This window comes from Micropterus salmoides, unplaced genomic scaffold (genome assembly GCF_014851395.1).
Source record: "Micropterus salmoides isolate LMB-PRFRI ecotype aquatic unplaced genomic scaffold, ASM1485139v1 Ms_hic_scaffold_14, whole genome shotgun sequence".
Lineage (NCBI taxonomy): Eukaryota > Metazoa > Chordata > Actinopteri > Centrarchiformes > Centrarchidae > Micropterus > Micropterus salmoides.
The window spans coordinates 10843437-10861898 of NW_024040485.1; the positions used below are offsets into that span (position 1 = coordinate 10843437).

Sequence of the window (18462 nt, forward strand, 5' to 3'; positions counted from 1 at the left end):
TAAAGCACTTTATATAGGCTATAATACCTCTATACAGAAGAGACTTGCCTTGCCTTTATATATGAAGAGGAAAAATAATTGTGTCTACTTGTGCAGGTAAAAAAAACATGCAGAAAATGTTCCAGTGATTTAAAATAAACTTGCTTTTAGACCTAAAAATTGTGACTTTTTAAATATTAACTGATGATAAAACTGTTACTGTTATTTGCATAACACCGCCACTGCTGCACATAACAGGCACATTTCAGCTGTGCATAAACACCTCTGTGAAACAACAAAAGCACTAAGGTTTTGGTGTTGCTTTTATTGTATCCATCACCTGTTATAATACTTAAACCATTTTAATGCCCATAATATTCCAGCAGGATTCCATGTATAAATGAGTTATTAGGATTTGTCATCACCTGAAGCAGCTCTACAAGCCACATACCAATAAACATAACCTTAAAATATAAGCGTACATAACCCACAATCCCCCTTGTAAATAAATAAATTAATGTCCTTCAAGGCCAAATAACTGCTTCATTTTCCGCTGCTTCGGCCAAAATCTTTATTAAAAAGGGAAAAGGATTTGGAGCCGCTGAACCTGTTTTAAGAGTGAAGACAACTTTTAAGACACATGAAAGTGTCATCAAAACCTGGCAATAAATCTTAATCACCCAAACATACACTGACTCCACCTCCACCTCCAGGGAACATCCAAAAAAAAAGACAAATAAAAGGACCTTGTGCAATCAATTTAATAAACAAATGACATTCACATTTTTTGGTGAGACAAAAACAAATGTCTTGCCCAGGTAAAAGAATAATGTTCTGTTCTAGTAAAAACAGTGATCTCTAATAAGACATAGATATAGATAGATAGATATTATTAGATTGTTAATACTGATACATCAATGTGTAAGCAGCATTTTACTGTTGTAGCTTGTGAGGTGAATCTAGTTGAACTACTTTATATACTTTTAGGTAGTTTAGTTCAGCGTTCCCCAACCTGGGGCGGGGCCCCTCAAAAGATTCACAACATAAATCTGAGGGGTTCTGAGTTTATTAATGGGAGAGGAAAGAGAAAAAAAGTTCTGTTAAACACACTTTCAATCAACATTTGGACAATTTTCTAATGTTTGCCTTTTTGTGAAATATATATACATATCATTTTACCTCTTTGGGCTGGAAATAATATAAACCATGTGAGGAAGTTTAGAGGGGAAATGTCTCGCTGATTGATTAACTCGTGGACATCTGAAATGTTTAACTTTTATATGTTTATTGAATATTACTGAAAAGTAACTAGTTACTGGACAATAGCTGTCAGATTAATTTAGTGGAGTAAAAAGTACAATATTTCACTCTGGATCGCAGTGCCTAAGCACCAGTGTTAGCTGACAATTACATAAAATTTGAAATTACATAGTGATCATGAAATGACAGGGTGGGCTCTCAGCTAGCTAACATCAGATAGCTCATTTTAAGTGAAAGAAATGCTAATTACGAAACTCTGAAGGTAGGAAAGAGAAGTGTATTAAAGCAGCTGGATAGTTAACTGCTGACATTAACTTACAGTGTCTCCATTAGCGTGATGTACTGGACTGGAGCAGCTGCTGCTGCGAGTGATGTGTGCAGACCTTTTTATATACAGTCTATGAGGCAGACAGACGTTTAACTAACGCCAATGTTAGGAAATGGTACGGTCCATTTAGGGGTGTCTAAAATCGTATTTCAAGATTCTTAAATATAAGGAATTAGTGTGGAAACTATTGTAATATTTACAATTACAGGTAAGAAAGACCCCCTGAACTGTTGTTTTTGCCTCTTTTAGGGGGGGGTCCAAGCCTTAACTGGGGGGGGTCAGACCCCTACCATCCCCCCCCGTTATCGAACCATGTGTATACAGTGTGTATTTATATTTCATATTTGATTCTGATAGTTACTGATTCTAGTTGATTCTAGTCTTGTTGCATTCCCCTGTGCTGCTGTCCCAGTCTGGATTTCCCCTACAGGCAAACAATAAAGGAACATCTTATCTTATCTTTCTTATCTTATTGATCCCCAGAGGGGAATTCACAAACTACCCTGCAGTACTACTGTACATAAATCAGTTAAAATTAGTCCCGCATCTACCAGCTGCAACATGAAAGTGATGTATCAATACATCGATAATTATAATACAATAATGTAATAAACATTATTCTGAAATGGGCCATTCAGTTTTGGTAGATTTTGATGATAAAAGCTTTTATACTTTTACTTAAGTTTGAATCAGAAAACAGAGTGTTTCTACACTGTGGTATTTCTACTTTTACTTAAGGTAAATATCTGAGTACTTCTGGTAGGCTGCTTAGTTACTTTACGCCATTGCCTTTATGTGTTACTCTGCTGTGAGTTGGTTGTAATACTTCAAACTTCCGCTAGGAGGTGTTCAAACCACACAGCTTACTAATAACAGTTCAGAGTTCAATTAAACTGCTGACTCGTATCGCTGTTTATTAACTTCTCCTCGGTAATGTGCCAGTTTCACCTTCTCTCCTTCTGTTATGAACTCTGGTGTTTTTTCTCTGCAGTTATATCGTGTTGGCTAAAGGGTGGCATCTCTCAGGTCAGTGGAGGAAAAACCACCCTTTTTTTTTTCCACCTCGTCGACGGGTGTGTGTGTTTGTGTGTGTGTGTTTGTGGAGAAATCTAGGAAGTAACGCACAACCGAGCCGACGAGGAGACGTTAATCCTTGATTTCTCAAAGAGACTGTGATTTGTACGAGCAATAACACCGACGAACTGCTGGGAAATAATTTTTTCATCATTTAAAACTGTGAATAAGCGGTTTCTCGGCTCACCTTTTTTTGGGAAGCTCAGGTGAAGGAACTTTTTTTTGGTCAAGTTGTGTGATTGGAGTTCGTTAACGTTAACAGGAGGTGCAGCGATCTTCCCCCTCTCTCCGCTGTCAGGGGTATTTCGTCTTTTAAGGATGAAATTGGTGTTTTTTCTGGAAAGGTGAGACTTATTTTGACATTTCGGTTCTGTTTGACACTTGTTACTGTTCGTCAGTTGTCACGTGGGCGGATGTGTATGTGGGAATTTTAGTGGTCATAAGGGGAAATGTAGATTGCCGTTGATACAGCAGGGATGTTGATACTGTGGATGGAAATTAGGCAAACAAAGATACATGAAACTTTTTACCAGAAATAATGCGTTTCACTGTCAAGAGTATGTTTGAAATCGAACTGTACGTTTACGCTATTTCCTACTTTGACATTTGGTCACATTGTGTGTGTGTGTGTGTGTTTCTACAGTGGATGCTGGCAGAGGGTTGGGGCAGTGAGTTATGCTGAAGCCTGCCTTTAAATCTGTACATCAGAATGAGCGCTACAGATGGAGCCAGGGGGCCTAAACAGGATAGAGAGGCCCGTGTTGTGCAGATATTCCCCAAGCTGTCCCAGGACACACTAGCCTACTGTCCCTTGCAGGTCAGCAGTGGGGACACGGCAAAGTCCGTCATCCGCAATGCAGTGGTCTCTCTGGGCCTGGATGTCAGACGGCAGTACAGTCTGCTGGAGGTCAGGGAGAGCGGCGGAGAGGAGAGGTTGCTGGAGGCTGGAGAATGCCCTTTGGACCGAGTCCTGCTGTGGCCACCAGAGACACAGAGGTGGCACCCTAAGAGCCGTGGGTATTACTTCATACTGCAGCAGGCCAACAAAGGAGGTAACCATGGAGAAACCAGCACAGAGGACTATGATGACCTTTGTAACCTCCAAACTGTCACTGAGAAGAGTATTCTTGAGGCTTTACGCCAACGCTTCTACAGTCTTAACATCTACACCTACGCCAGCAACATCCTCATCGCCATCAACCCCAATAAGTTCCTTCCTGTTTACAATCCCAAGTATGTCAAGATGTACGAGAACCGGCCACTGGGCAAACTAAGCCCTCATATATTTGCCATAGCTGACGTGGCCTTCCGTGCTATGCTGAACAGGCAGGTTAACCAGTGCATCGTGATATCTGGTGAAAGTGGCTCAGGAAAGACTGAAAGCAGCAGTTATCTTATCCACTGCTTGACTGCTCTCAGCCAGAAGACATACTCCACTGGGCTGGAACGGACCATCCTCGGGGCTGGAGCAGTGCTAGAGGTAGGTCACTGTGAAGCTGTCCACCTTCTAAAACCACTGACGCCCACATCTGTCTTAGCATCTGTCCATATTGTTAACTTTGTAGAGGCATTTCGACTTTAAAGAGTTTGTCACTTTTGTGTCGTCTCGCTATCAGTATCAGATACACAAAATAATGCAGTCAGTCTTTCAAAATTAGTAGATCCAGGGTTAAACAATGAGGCAGTCAACAGAAAATTAATAGACAACACTTTTGGTCATTTGTCAGGTAAAACTGTGATACATTTTCTGGTTGCAGGTTCTCAGATGTTAGGATTTACTGCTTATTAACGTTGCAAATACAATATCTTTGGTTTTGATGTTGGCTGGCCAAGAAAAGCAATGTGAAGATTTTGCAATGGGAACTTTTGATAGACTTTACTTAACCAGCAGCAGGGAGTGACAAACCAAGACTCTCCTGACCTGACTTCATTGAATCGTGGTTATATGGGTTAGCCGAGCACCAGACTGATGTGCAGATTTCTGTTTTATGGTTCTACGTCAGGGTGCAGAGTCTAAATGAAACTGCATTTGCATCTTCCAAAGTACCAGAAGTCATCTCCTGCCCTTTTTTTAGACATGTTAATCACTTCTGGTCAAAAACAGAAAGAAGGAACATCTCCCCCTACACAGAAAGTATGCATCAGCTTCATGGGTTTTGCACTTCCTGCAGTATAAACATCAGTGAAATCAACAATAACCACAAAAGGGCTGTGTGATGTAAACACTGAGTTACTCTGTGGTATTGTGTTAGTCATTTATTTGTAAAAGAAGATTCAGCAAATCACAGAACATAAAGGGCCACAAATATGTCCCAGAAATATCTGTATCTGAGCTGAAAATATCAACATTTGAACATTTCCTCAAATCAAAAAGCACCTTGGGGCAAAACGGTGTGACTCTTGTTTACTTAACATTCAACTCTACTTTCACTCTCAGACATTTAGGTTAAAGGTGGGTTTGTTGGCTGTCACATCAGCGTTGTGCTACAGTACCCATGTCTATGAATAACCAGACGACATTACCAACATGTGTGCTTTCTATTTCAATTTTGGTTACTGTTGAATTGCACCATTTCAACAGACATTTGTGGGGGGGCTCTTTGGGACATACCAAGCATTGTGTTTTATGGGAATACACACTGCCAGTGGGAAGTAATGCATTAGCTGTTTTCGGTTCATTTAAAATACAGTATTATGAAACAAAAAGTGCTGCTTGTGGCTCTTTAATTTGTACCATTTAAATCTATTCCAGCTACCAATATGTGGAAATTCTTGAAGCACAGTAGTTGTGGCGACAAGTGCACGGTTTATCTATTCATCAATAGGCTGAAAAATTTCCCTTCCACACACACACAAACACACAATCCCAAGGGGCCAGCATGGTTTCAGATGGTGACTAAATATGGCTTCTTCCTCTTTCTGAACAAGTCCAACAAGTTTCTCCTTGGAAATAAGCCACTTAGCGACAGTATTGTTTCTGTTAAGTGATCTTTCTGGCATTTTTTAAATTTGTGCTCCTAATTTGTTCAAAAAAGGCAGAGATTTAGTTTGAGGAGAGAACATGGCTTGTTATTTTGGTGTAATCTAATTTTTGTTAACTGGGTGAATGAGGAAGAAGCTTGCTGAAGAAGACAGAGGTCATGCCACGACAGTTAGCCTTAGGTTAAACCAGAGGTAGTCTCTATAAACAGATGCAGATTGCATATAAAGCAGTTTGTAGTCCGAGTGGTATTGACCAATTGCATTTGAGCTGGTGCAGGTTAACAGTCTGTGTGGAGAGCAAAAGAGGGGGAACACGTAATCTCAGAACCCACTGGCTATCATCTCACAACAATTTAGCTTTTTTTCAATCTCTGAACTCTAAAGATTATTTTTTTTATGATCTATTTTTAATTGTATAATTACATTCAAAGTGTCTTCAGGCGATAGTAGATGTGTTCCTAGATTGCTAATCGGACTATAAACAATGACAGAGGTTCAGAAGAGGAAGTCTTTTATCTGTCTATTATCCATATTCTCACTGGCTTCACCAGAAGCTCCGAAACATTGGCGGTTGCCCCCAGAGGCTGAATTGTCGTCAGACGAGAGCCTATGGATTCCGAGATTGAACCAGAGGAGGCCATGCACAAGTGTTCACACTAAAGCTGACTGTCATTAGAGGCTAAGACCAGATTAATATTGGCAAGATTCCTGCTGTAGTAATGATGTGTGAATCTGTTTTTATGGTTCTGTTGTCTGGCTGCTTTGCAAAATGCCTCATGCCATCCTGGGATATCTAGATCAGATAGAGTCACACCCCAAGACTAAAACTGAGTTCATTTTGTTTCCTTCAGGCTTTTTATTCAATGTTATCTCACTTGATGTCAGCATTTAGTAGAAACTGCACGCGATTTTAATCTCTCTGCTGCAAAAAAAACCTGACACTGACTCATGTACTCAGTGCCACAAAATGTTGTGACGTAATGAGGATATCAAAGCATGTCGTTTGATTTTTAAATTCAGGAAAAGTTTAATTCATTTATAATGGCAGTTACCTTACTGACTGAATGGTTGTTGCACAAGGTTTGTGTTGGGTGTTGGTCGTAAGCATAGGGGGAATGTGCAGGGCGTTGTCTTTGAAGGAACACCAGACACAGGAACATGCCAGAACAGGCTCAGCTAGTCTTCTGACAAACCCCTACAACAAAGTTTCCTGCTTTCTCTCACGAGTGCACTCTTTCTCTCGTTCTTATTTCTTTTGTTCGGCTGTGTTTCAACTAAGGGATAATGGATTCTCCAAGGTCTCAAGGCGGAAGTGCAAAGTTTTATGTCCCACTTTCCCCTTCTGTTGTCTGGTTCATATAGCTTGCAGCCTTCACTATCCTGAAAATCCCCTACCTGGTTCCCTACCTCAGGGTTACGACCTCAAGGTAGTGCCTTGTACAACAACCATTCAGTCAGTAATTTAACTGCCCCAACCCTCACCCAACTCTAATTGTTTTATTTTCTTGTGAATTATTGGATACCTGTTTAACCTTAAGGCCTCCAAAAGTTATAAAATATTAAAGAGTATAAATCAGTCTTTGTGTATCCCAGTTAAAACTCATTATCATAAGCAACTACTGATGATGGGTCACAAGTATAATCGCAAGCCAAAAAGTTTGGAAACCACCAAACCAGGTGAATGAAAGAGCAGGGTGCAGGGTGAATACAGTAAAGGGTGAAACTCTATTTTGTTTTTAGCAGCCTGACTTTGTGTTTATGTATTAGGGATAATTCTAATAATTCATTTTCATTATTTATCAGTGGATCTGTAGATCATGTGTTTGAGTAATGTAATCACAAAACAATTACCAAAACACCAAGGTGACATCTTCAGCAGATCCTCACGTTTGAGAAACCAGAGCATGTTTAGCACTTTTGCTTGCTAAACCAACCAAAATAAACAGTTTTTCATTATTTGTCCATTATTTGTCAAAGGGAAATATCACAGCTCATTTTGTCAACTCTGGTGTCATCAAACTTCAACATCTCAGTTTATCACTGTTGTTTCTCATTTTGTTGGCAGTTTTTTAGGGCAAATTCCTGGTGATAAACTTTACGAGCGGACCGGGACCCCGTTTCAGAAAGCGGGATTAGTGAAAATTCTTAGTATGTTAAGCCTGAGTTGAGGGAAACTCTGGGTTTTCTGTTGCAGAGAGCGAGATCAGATAAACTCTAGATCAGTAACTCCGGCAACTGATGCTGTGAACCTAACCTCCTCTGGAGGATTAGGTTATGTTCACAGTATAAGTTGAAAGTTTCTCTCTGACTCCTCCCCTCCTGCGGAGCCGTTTCATTTCCTCATTCATACTGTCCATATCAAAGCACATATCTGAGCTCATCTTTAACAACTTTAAAATCCCGGTTGGATAGGCTATTCGTTTTTCATCCAAACATGATCTTGAACATGAACGCTTTTATGATTTATCTATTTATGATTTATATATTTATAAAATGAATGTAATGGGCTATAGAAGAATTCAAGCACTTAAATGATGAATGTGCCACGCTGTATAGAAAGTACTTACGTTAGCGTATTGACTCCTTCCTCCACTCCTGCGTTTTAGAGCCAATCATGGTCCGCGTTGGTAGCATTAATTTTTCTAGCTCCACCCTATTAAAATGGAGGTTCTGCCTTTATTTACCTGTTGCCATGGTAAATTGTAGTATCGGAGCTCCATTGATGATGCCTTTTTTTCATCCCCCCGCACGCGCTTCCATCAGGTTCAACATACTCACAGTTGATTGAACTTATTCTGATCAGCTGTTCTGGAACCGAAAACTCAGTTTCCCACCTCAGGCTCAATCAACTCAGAGCTCAGGGATAAACTCAGTTTGTTAAGCTTGCTTTCTGAAACAGGGCCCAGGTCTCCCTGAAGGCATCAATAGTTTTTGTCTCAGTTAGGGAGGAGACGCAATATCAACTTGGCCGTCTTCATGATAGTGTCCTTCAGAGGACCCCCCCCCCTTAAACTGGGACATGGTAATCATCCATTTCTCTCCCTCTCCCACATGCCATTTTTACTTTTCTTTCCACATGCCTTTCATCCTTTCCATGCCGCAACTCCTTTATATATATATATCTGGTTGAAAATCAAAGGCATGTGTGTTTTGAAAAATCCCACACTGTGTTTACAGAGGTGCACTGGGTAGGAACATTCCAGCTTTACCTGCGTGCGATCAATAGTAACCATATCTATCTCACTGTGTGCGTAGACTCTGGCCTGTTAAGACACGAACCTCAGCTTAGCTCACCCTGGAATGAAGGAGAATGATACCTTCAGATGCTGGCGTGGGCTCAGTTTGGAATTTTCTTTTCCTTTGGGGAAAAACTTTGGATGTATTAGCTGATCCAGAGTCAGCTGCAGATAATGAGCGTCATTTTACCCAGTGACTTTGCCTGGGTGGAGTCTGATGTGTTATTGACATTGAACCTTAGTTACTGTCTCCAATCATAGAATAACAATTCATGCAACACTGAGATTAATCATAATGTTTCCTCATGGGCTGCAACTAATAATTACCTTAGTCAGCAATTATTCTACCCGTTTGTTTGTTGTTAATTCCTTAGACAATAATGACACATGCTTGTCAAGTCATCCCAAAGTGTCTGCTTTATCTGCTGTGCAGTAGAGAAATACATTTTTCACTGAAATGTAATAGACATTAAAAAGAGCAACCACATAAGCTGAGCAGAAAAAAAACAACCACTAAACAAGGAAGTGTGTTACAGTAAAACTCCACTTTGTTTATTCTGAAGCCTCATTGATAACAAACAGGTGCTTTTCAGTGCTTGTGCCCATCTGCATAATGGGTGTGAGTTTCCTGGTTTAACTTTAACTGCATCACTGAAGAAAGCACTAGTAGAGTTCGGCCAAGAGGAGTGAAAAATTATGTAGAGCTGCAACGATAGTAATTGACAATTTTGCTAATCATGTTGAGTCATTTTTTTTCTAACACCCATAATCCAAATTCTCTGATTTCAGCTTTTCAAATATGAAAAAAAGTTTCTTTACTCCCCTCTGACAGTGAACTGGATATCTTTGGGTTGTGGACCATACAAAACATTTGATGACATTTTGGGAGGCAGTTATTAAAATTTTCACGAGTTTTCTGACGTTTTATGGACCAATCAAGTAATTGATTTAATCAAGGAAATGATAGACAGATTAATTAATAAAGAAAAGAAACGTTAGTTATAGCCCTAGATTCAGAGTTTTGAAATGGTAATGTTGTGGTAAAAAAAAAAGAAAAAGTGGTTCAGTTGTAACATCTTGTCAGTGTGTTAATTTGTAGGCAAACAGTTTCAGTATATGTTAATAAGTCACAACATCAAAAATCTATTTTATTTTTAGAAAAGCAATGCATTTATGCTGTTTAGTTTTATGCAATTCCTTCATTTAATTTTATGTTCAAGGTACAGCTGGTGGTATTACCAGCGGTGTCTTCCCTTTCTGAGGGTGTCATGTACCCACATGGATCTCCGTTTCCCTGTTTATACATCTGTCTCCCATAAACAATGCCAGAGCTAGCGCCCTCTGTTTGTCTATTTTTTTTTTTTTTTAAAGCAGATGTTTTTAGCAACTAAAGACACAGACCTGTGAGTTGTGATCAAGTTTCTGCTAATATGACAGTTATTACTTAGCAGCAAACCAAAGATTACAGATCACTGGCGCTATAATCTTTGATTAGACTGACAGGACACCTGATTTGGTGGTTGTCTAGCAACATAAAAAAAAGAAAAAAAAAAGAAAATTAGAACTAATTTGATAATCGATTAATTGTATTGAGTCATTTTTAAACAAAAGAAATGTCAGCTTCTCAAATGTGGATGTTTCAGGTTTCCTTAGTGTTTTATACTGAATATCTTTAGGTTTTAGACTATTGGACAATAGAAGCCATTTGAAGACACCTTCGTCTGGGAAGTTGCGATGGCCATTTTTCACCATTTTCTGACATTTTATAGATTAAAGATTGATCAGTGAATCAGGACAGATTAATTGATAATAACCAGTAGTTGCTGCCCTAGTTCGGCGTTAGACCAACTTGATCTTCAGTGTTACAAGAGGCTGCTAATCGCTGCCTCCACAAACCAAAGTGATTTATTTGATGAACATTTACAGTGTTTAGGTCTGGGTGCCAGGTTCGGTGAGACACATGCCCACAATGAAAAATTATGTTCCCTATGTTTTAAACAGGCCTTTGGCAATGCTAGGACTGCAGTGAATAACAACTCAAGCCGCTTTGGGAAGTTCATCCAGCTCAACTATCTGGAGAGCGGTGTCATCAGAGGGTGAGGCATCATGTTTTGTTTTCCTCACCAACTCTCTGTATTCATTTAGTGAATCTTCTGCAGCCTAGTTGACAGCTTTTCTTGGTTGATAGATTTGTTTCATTTAACAGTTTGGTTTTTCTTCCTATGTCATAGTTGGACAATGTTGGCAACCACACAAAAGCTTTACGGGTTCTCTTCTCTCTTGTGTGTCTCTTGCAGGGCAGTACTTGAGAAGTACCTACTAGAAAAGTGCCGCCTGGTGTCCAGAGATAAGAGTGAGAGGTATAATGAACCCTGACCCCCTACTATAAGTAGACATCACTCAAAACACTTTGGAGGAAGTTCAGTGTAACCTAACCACCTTTACAGCTTCATGTGCAGAGACATTTGGTGTAAATAACACAGGAAATGACACTTGCGCAAGCCCGGATTAACTCTGTCGGCGCTCTGTAACTTCTGACCCGCAGGAACTACCACGTGTTCTACTATCTGCTGGTGGGAGCGTCCAAAGAAGAGCAGGAGGAGTTTCATCTATTAAAGCCGCAAGATTATCTCTACCTCAAGCAGGTACCTTTTATCTGTACACTTTATAGCAGCAGTTTCAGAAAAAGTGGAGGACTAGCATAAGGCATGATGTGTCATTTCATTAACAAATGGGGAAAACCAGTGGTAGATGTTAGATGCTAGAAACATACCCACAATGTCTTGAAGCTTCTCAACAATCCGTTGTGCATCAAAGCTTTGGTTGTGAAGTGAATAAACAGACACTCGCATAAAACTGTAAAACTGCACTTTAACTAGGCTTATAGTGCACATGCTTTCCCTCAAAATCATTGTATTATATTGAGAATTCAAGACCATGTTCACACAGATACATTTGCCTATTTAATCAATATGTCTTTTGAAAATGCTGTTGTTTCTCTGTCTGATTTCAAATCTAATCTTCAATAATACAACCATGTCAATTTATTTATAGAGCACCATAGACTGTTGAGTACACATGAAAATCAATGAATGAGAATCAGTATTTTTAGATTAAATTAAAAAAACACAAAAGGTGTAGAGAACTAAGAAATAACTGTGGGACCATTTATGTCTTCATGACTATCAAAAAACTAAAAAAAAAAAAAAGAAGAAACAATTCAGTTGTTCATATTTCTATATTTTTGATTATGTTCAGGGTGTTGACAGTGTTATCTTTATTTATACACATACTGCTGTTGCTAGACGTAATATTTATCCCCTCTTTCTCTCTATATCTCGTCTGATCGTTCTGCAGGAAGACTTCCGCTTAGATGATGAGGAGAAACTTAAGCAAGAGTACAAGAGGCTCCATCAAGCTATGGAGATGGTCGGGTTCCTGGCCTCCACCAAGAAACAGTATGTATGATTTTGCTGCAGGCAAGAGTCAAAGTAACCAGAGAACCGATAGTGTATCTACCTTTTAGGAAAAGTCCACAAAAGTTAATGGACCAGCGTAAAAATGTGCCTGCAAAACACCAAACATGAAAAAAAATTAGTAAAAAAATTAAAAATTAGTTGTTTTTTTCTGTCAGACCTGTGGGATTTGTCATGAAGGACACAACAGTACATGCCAGAAGGCTTAGACTGTCTCAGAAACATTTATTTTTACAGTGAAGTCCACTCACTTGGAGAGGGTGAAGAAAGGTCGGAATTACAGACATATTTGCAAGAAAAAATATTTGTTGTACATGGCCCATCAACATTTCACTCTGCCTCACAGTCAGACAGTGTTTACCGTGACACTGCACAGCTCTCAGTCAGCTATACCAATCTAACCAACAGAAAATAACTGAACACTGTCAAGAGTTTCTGTTTCTATAATGGTGTCAGTAACAAGTCAGAGCTTGACAAGTCAAATGGGACAAAAATGCAGCAAGTATGTTGACAAGTGCCTTGGGACATCATTTACACATAAAAGTGCTAGAAGCACAGTTTGTAACCTGTTTAGGTTGGTTCCCCTGGAGAATAACCAAACTGAACCCACAGTAACTGTTAAAGTGAAGAAATCTATAGAGCAATGTATAGTAGGGCATAAAACCCGAAAGTACAGCCAAAGTTAAAAAATATATATATATATATCTATATTAATTAATAATACATTCCTCAGCAAACACCCCTTGTGCAGTCACAGAGATCCAGTTGATAATTAGTTGTGCACAAATGATTAGTCTGTTATGGTGTATTTTTCTTACATTTACAGTGGGTTGATCTAACTCGGTAACTCTTGACCTGCATGTGCAGCTTGTTTTTGTAGCTGATCAGACGTATCAATATAGAAAAATAGATGATGTTATTCAACTATCAGCCACTATTACCTTCTCCAATACTGGGTGTTCTTCATTGAAGGTGACATTTATATGTTTAAGTAAACAGCAATGTTTTGTCTACCAGACAGACACTGCTGTAAGTTGGCTACAAATGCACAAGTTTCACATCAGCTTTGGTTTATTACTGACATACAGCAAGAAAAGGTGAACCAAATGACACAAATGTTAGTAATCTGTATAAATAGTGTGAGAATAATTATCAGTCACTAAGAAATAAAGTTAGAGTGCATTAAGCTGAAGTTTGAAAGGCAGACACTTAACAACATATGAAACAAGTCAATCACATTTGTTGTTGAAGTGGATGCTGTGACTAAAACCTTTCACAAAATATGCATAAATAAATCTCAACAGTGCGACTGACAATACAAGTGTCTTTATATACGTTGCAGAAATAATTGGGATTGATGGTTTCTAGGTTTATCATTGATAAAATAAAAAATCAAAATACAGTGGAAAAATAAGCACGTATTTTTGAAATCTGGTGGGGTCTGTGTCCGTTATTCTAGAGTTGAGAATCTTTATTATGGCTGCCAAGTGTGTTAATTCCACCAACAAAAAAAAAATGTATGCAATCTGTATGTGTATTTCCACTATGCAGCATATTTTCCATCCTCTCTGCCATCCTGCACCTGGGCAATGTGACCTACACACTGTCAAAGAACACTGAAGTCCTGGAGGTTGGACCTGCTGAAGTTTTGTCTACACTGTCTGACCTGCTCAAAGTATGTTCCTGAAATGAAACACCTGATTATGTATGCTAACATGCTACACACACTGCTAAATAATCATCTGGATGTGTTATCTAAAGTTTTGGGATATAATCACAGTATATAATCATTAGTAACTAGTAATATTTTCACTCAGTGAGCAGAGCGACTCCTAAAGTGTCATTGCGATGCCTAAAATAACAGTCTTTATTGTTTAAGAACATACATGTTTCAACCTGTTCTGTTTTTGAGTTAGTAGTGTGTAACTGTCTGAACTGTTAGTTTATGTTGTTTTGTGTTTTTCTAGGTGAAAAAGGAGCTACTGGTGAAGACTTTGACCCAGAGGAGAGTAGTGACTACCAGCGACAACTGGGTTTCACAGTACACACTACAAGAGGTAAAGTTTATTAGGCCTGCCCCCTTAAGTTAAATTTTTAAATCATTAAAAGTAACGATCTTGTCAAATTATCACTTAGCATTTTTGTAATCCTCATGCATAACACTCAGTTAAGTCTGCTATTGTGGTCTGCATGAAAGTTGTTTGATATTTCTGTGTGTTTAGGCCTACAGGGCACGGGACTCCATGGCCAAGTCTTTATACAGCGCTCTGTTTGACTGGATCACCCTTCACATCAACCATGCAATGCTCAATAGACGAGACATGGAGGAGTCCGTCTCTGTGAGTCACATGCTGCACCATTAAGTAAAAAAAATAAAAACTGAAATATTGGCTGCAGGAGGCCCACATAGTTACTTACATGAGAGGGGGTCAAATGTTTTCAATGGGACTCTTTGAAAAATAAAGCTCCACTTTGACTTTAATGTAAATTTTCCCACTGGACATTTTCATTTATTGAAATATAAAATTATTAACAATTGCATATAAGTTTTCCACTACAAGTCTTTAACTACATTTTTTAAGTGCTTAAGTATCTTAAGTTATATGACTGTTGCGTTATTCATCAAAAATACATTGTAAGTAAGCCTTAAATTAGAAAATTTATTACACTGTGTTTCCAGTATGCTGCCTTATTTATTTTTTCTTATTCTTATTGTCCTGTTCTGCTGTTTTGTTGTTAGTGTTTGTCCATTGGTGTCCTGGATATGTTTGGATTTGAGAACCTCCAGACAAACAGCTTTGAGCAGCTGTGCATCAACTACACCAATGAGAAACTGCAGTTTTACATCAACCAGCACATCTTCAAGTGTGAGCAAGTAGGTGTTTTTCTTTTTAATTTTTCATTCAGAGGTGGTTAATATTCATTATTTGTTTGGACTTTGCATGGCCGGCACTCTCTGTTAGATGTTCCAATGCCTTTGTAGCCTGTGCATTCAGTTACCACTCTGAAAAGGGCTTAAAGTATCTGAAATTAAATTATCATAATTCATACTGTAACATTTTACGTCATAAAGTCAGTTCTAACTCAGAGTGTTTCTTGGTGTTTTCATTTGTTTTTATTTTCCATTATTTTGGATTATTTTTCACATTAAAACTTTCAGAATCAGTTTTTATTGCCAGATATGTGTACACATGTGTACATTGCTCACGATGTGCTTACTTATACAATAATAAAATAATAATAATAAAATAAAATCAGACACAAACTACAGAATAGACAACACTAATATACACACTATGAACAAAACAATATAGACATATTGACAAATAGTGCAATGATCAGAGTGCAAAGGATGCTGGAAAAAATAAATAAGACTTATGACCTGAGGTAGGCATAGTATGAACAGCACTGAAATAGAGAATGGTGAATAAATAAATAATAAGTGGAAACCAGTAAACAGGTGCTGATTAGAGGCAGAGTTACTGGGTTATTGCACAGGAATTGTTCCTGACACTGAGTCAGAAATCAGCTGTTCATCAGAGTGATGCCTTGTGGAAGAAACTGTTCCTGAGTCTGTTGGTTTTGGCGTACAGTGCTCTGTAGTGCCTACCAGAGGGGAGGAGCTGGAACAGGTTGTGTCCGGGTGAGATGGATCTACAGTGATATTTCCTGCCCGTTTCCTGACTCTGGAAATGTATAAGTCCTGAATGGAGGGCAGGTTGGGGGCAGAACTTCAGGAGTTTGACAGATTGGTCCCCTGAGGTGCAGTCGTTGGTGTAGAGGGAGAAGAGCAGTGGGGAGAGCACACAACCCTGGGGGGCGCCAGTGCAACTTGCGGGCACTGTGGTTACTGTTTAAGCCGTCTGTTCTGTATGTTTCTGTTCTGTATGTCCTTGTTTCTGAATGTACTCTTTGGTTGTTACCAATAAGTCTCTTCATTAGTAACACAGACAAACTTTATTTCACCTGAGTAACCTGATTAAGTAATTGTGACTAAAATATATTTCAGGAAGATTATGCGTCAGAAGGCATCACCTGGAAAAACATCACATACACTGACAACAGTGGCAGCATTCAGCTGATCAGCATGAAGTCATCCGGACTCTTTGATCTGCTGGATAAGGAGAGCAGGTGGGTGAACTCGTCTTTTAACATTATCACCTGCTGTGAGTTCTCTCACTTAACTTGTCAGGGTAATATGGAAATTAAGGCATTAAGGCAAAAGACATTACAATACAATGCAGTGACAAACAGGTCAGTCTAGCTAGGAATGAGAGGAATTTTCTCATCTTAAACAAAAGAATCATCACCTTTTGTTCTGTGTCATCTGAGCAGTTTGAAGCCACCTCCTTTGGATTTCATCTTCCAATTGCAGCTAACATGGACTAGCTAGAAGTATAACTTCAGTTTTAAATCAAAATTATATATTTTTTCTGTGATGTCAATATGGCTTAGTAAGAGAACTGCATCCATGATCATTTCAAATTTATATCAAACAAAACTCTTATATCTAAAAATAGTGTATCCTTAAAGTTCTTTCAGTTAAAACTTGCTCTAGTTAGACAGTAGTATTGTGTATCAAAATATCATCAATTAATACTGAATTATTATGTGTACAGTGTTTTTCTACCTTTCTAGTCCATCACTTGACTCATGCAGTCATTTCTGTTGCTTTTGACTTGCTGTTTTAAGTTGGTTTCTTCTAGATATTATGGGCTGATTTTGATATTCTGTCCTCTCTGTGTATCTTCAGCCTCACTCAGGCCACAGATAAAACCCTGTTGGACAAGTTGAAGCACCAGCATCAAGACAACCCATTCTTTGTACCCTCTTCAAATACAGAGCTGACTTTTGTCATACAACACTTTGCTGGAAGGGTTAAATATCACATCAAGGTGAAGTAAATTTCCCACAGTGCAATGTGCATAATAGTTCCTGGCCACTTTAACACAGTGCTGCTACAGATTCCCCATTGATTCCTTTTTGTGTAACTACTGCAAGAACAAAAGAATACATCATGTTAATCGTGATTCTTGTTGTTCTTCAGGATTTCCAGCAGAAAAACACAGAGCACATGCGTCCTGAAGTCGTATCACTTCTGCGGAGCAGTAATCGGGCGTTCCTGCATCACTTGGTTGCATCCAGTCCAGAAGCGCAGTTCAGATGGGGAGTCCTCCGAGCCACCATTCGCCTCCTTACAGTATTCAAGAAACTGGGACGTCAGCGGGCAGAATTGAGTAGGTGCCTTTAGTTGCTAATGGGCTACTCTAGAAGTTACCTGGTAAAACTGTGCATGTGTCTTTGCAGGACAAGCTAGCTAGACAGCTTATAAGAAATTATATGTTTCACTTATCCTTTATGTCGTTAACATGTTTTAATTTTTCTTTCTTTTAATGTTCTGATGATTATTTACAACTGGCATGTTGTATTATCACCACAGTAGCTTCCAGAAAAAGCTCCTGCAAGTCCTTCAAAGGCATGACACGGAGCAGCAGTGCTATGACCAGACTGAACAGGTAATTTACTACACTGGCATATTTACAGTGGATTTTACTGCCACTACACGTTTCTCTTCCACTGTAACCTGATCTTCATATTGGTATAACCAATATGATATAATACCAATGTATTCAAATTGAAAATGGGTCTTTAATCAGTACAATTAATGCATTAAATAACCATTTAGTCATTATTGTTTTTTCATTTATTTGTTTGTTCGTTTGTCTCTTATCATTCTTATTTATTCTTTAATAGAGTGGTGAGTTTGCTATGTAATACAAGCTTTCTTAACTTTTTTAGTCTAATAAATAAACAAAATAAATTCACAAAATGTCAAGAAAGGAAATATTCTAACAACCGCACACCTTCAATTAAGTGTCTCTCTTTCACAAAACTTGTTAACTCATAATAAAAAACACTTTATTCAAACTCCACAGAAACTAAATAAAACTTAAAGAGGTGGTATAATGCTTTTAGGCTTTTTCCCTCTCCTTTATTGAGTTATGCATGTAATAGGCTTGCAAAGTGAAAAGGCCCAAATGTGCAGTATGACAAGAAATATGGTGTTTTTTGAAAATTAATGTTAACCTGTTCTGCTACAACCCCTAAATAGGATTTTGAACCTGAA

The 18462-nt window shown here is 38.6% G+C and overlaps 1 protein-coding gene across 4 annotated transcripts in view; it reads left to right on the forward strand.

Annotated features, from left to right (window-relative positions):
* Positions 1-2509: 2509 nt before the first annotated feature.
* Positions 2510-18462, forward strand: part of myo9b (myosin IXb) — a 32520-nt gene continuing 16567 nt past the window's right edge. Inside the window, exons 1-14 of one of the 4 annotated variants that reach the window (XM_038717599.1) lie at positions 2510-2985; positions 3285-4121; positions 10861-10955; positions 11157-11219; positions 11405-11504; positions 12217-12317; positions 13887-14010; positions 14303-14392; positions 14558-14674; positions 15076-15210; positions 16345-16466; positions 17089-17230; positions 17383-17572; positions 17779-17851. In XM_038717599.1, coding sequence (XP_038573527.1) covers positions 3351-4121; positions 10861-10955; positions 11157-11219; positions 11405-11504; positions 12217-12317; positions 13887-14010; positions 14303-14392; positions 14558-14674; positions 15076-15210; positions 16345-16466; positions 17089-17230; positions 17383-17572; positions 17779-17851 — 2123 coding nt within the window. In that variant the 5' untranslated portion in view covers positions 2510-2985; positions 3285-3350. Of the gene's footprint in view, positions 2986-3284; positions 4122-10860; positions 10956-11156; positions 11220-11404; positions 11505-12216; positions 12318-13886; positions 14011-14302; positions 14393-14557; positions 14675-15075; positions 15211-16344; positions 16467-17088; positions 17231-17382; positions 17573-17775; positions 17852-18462 lie in introns of all 4 variants that reach the window. The other 3 variants (XM_038717601.1, XM_038717598.1, XM_038717600.1) reach the window with 3 other exon arrangements.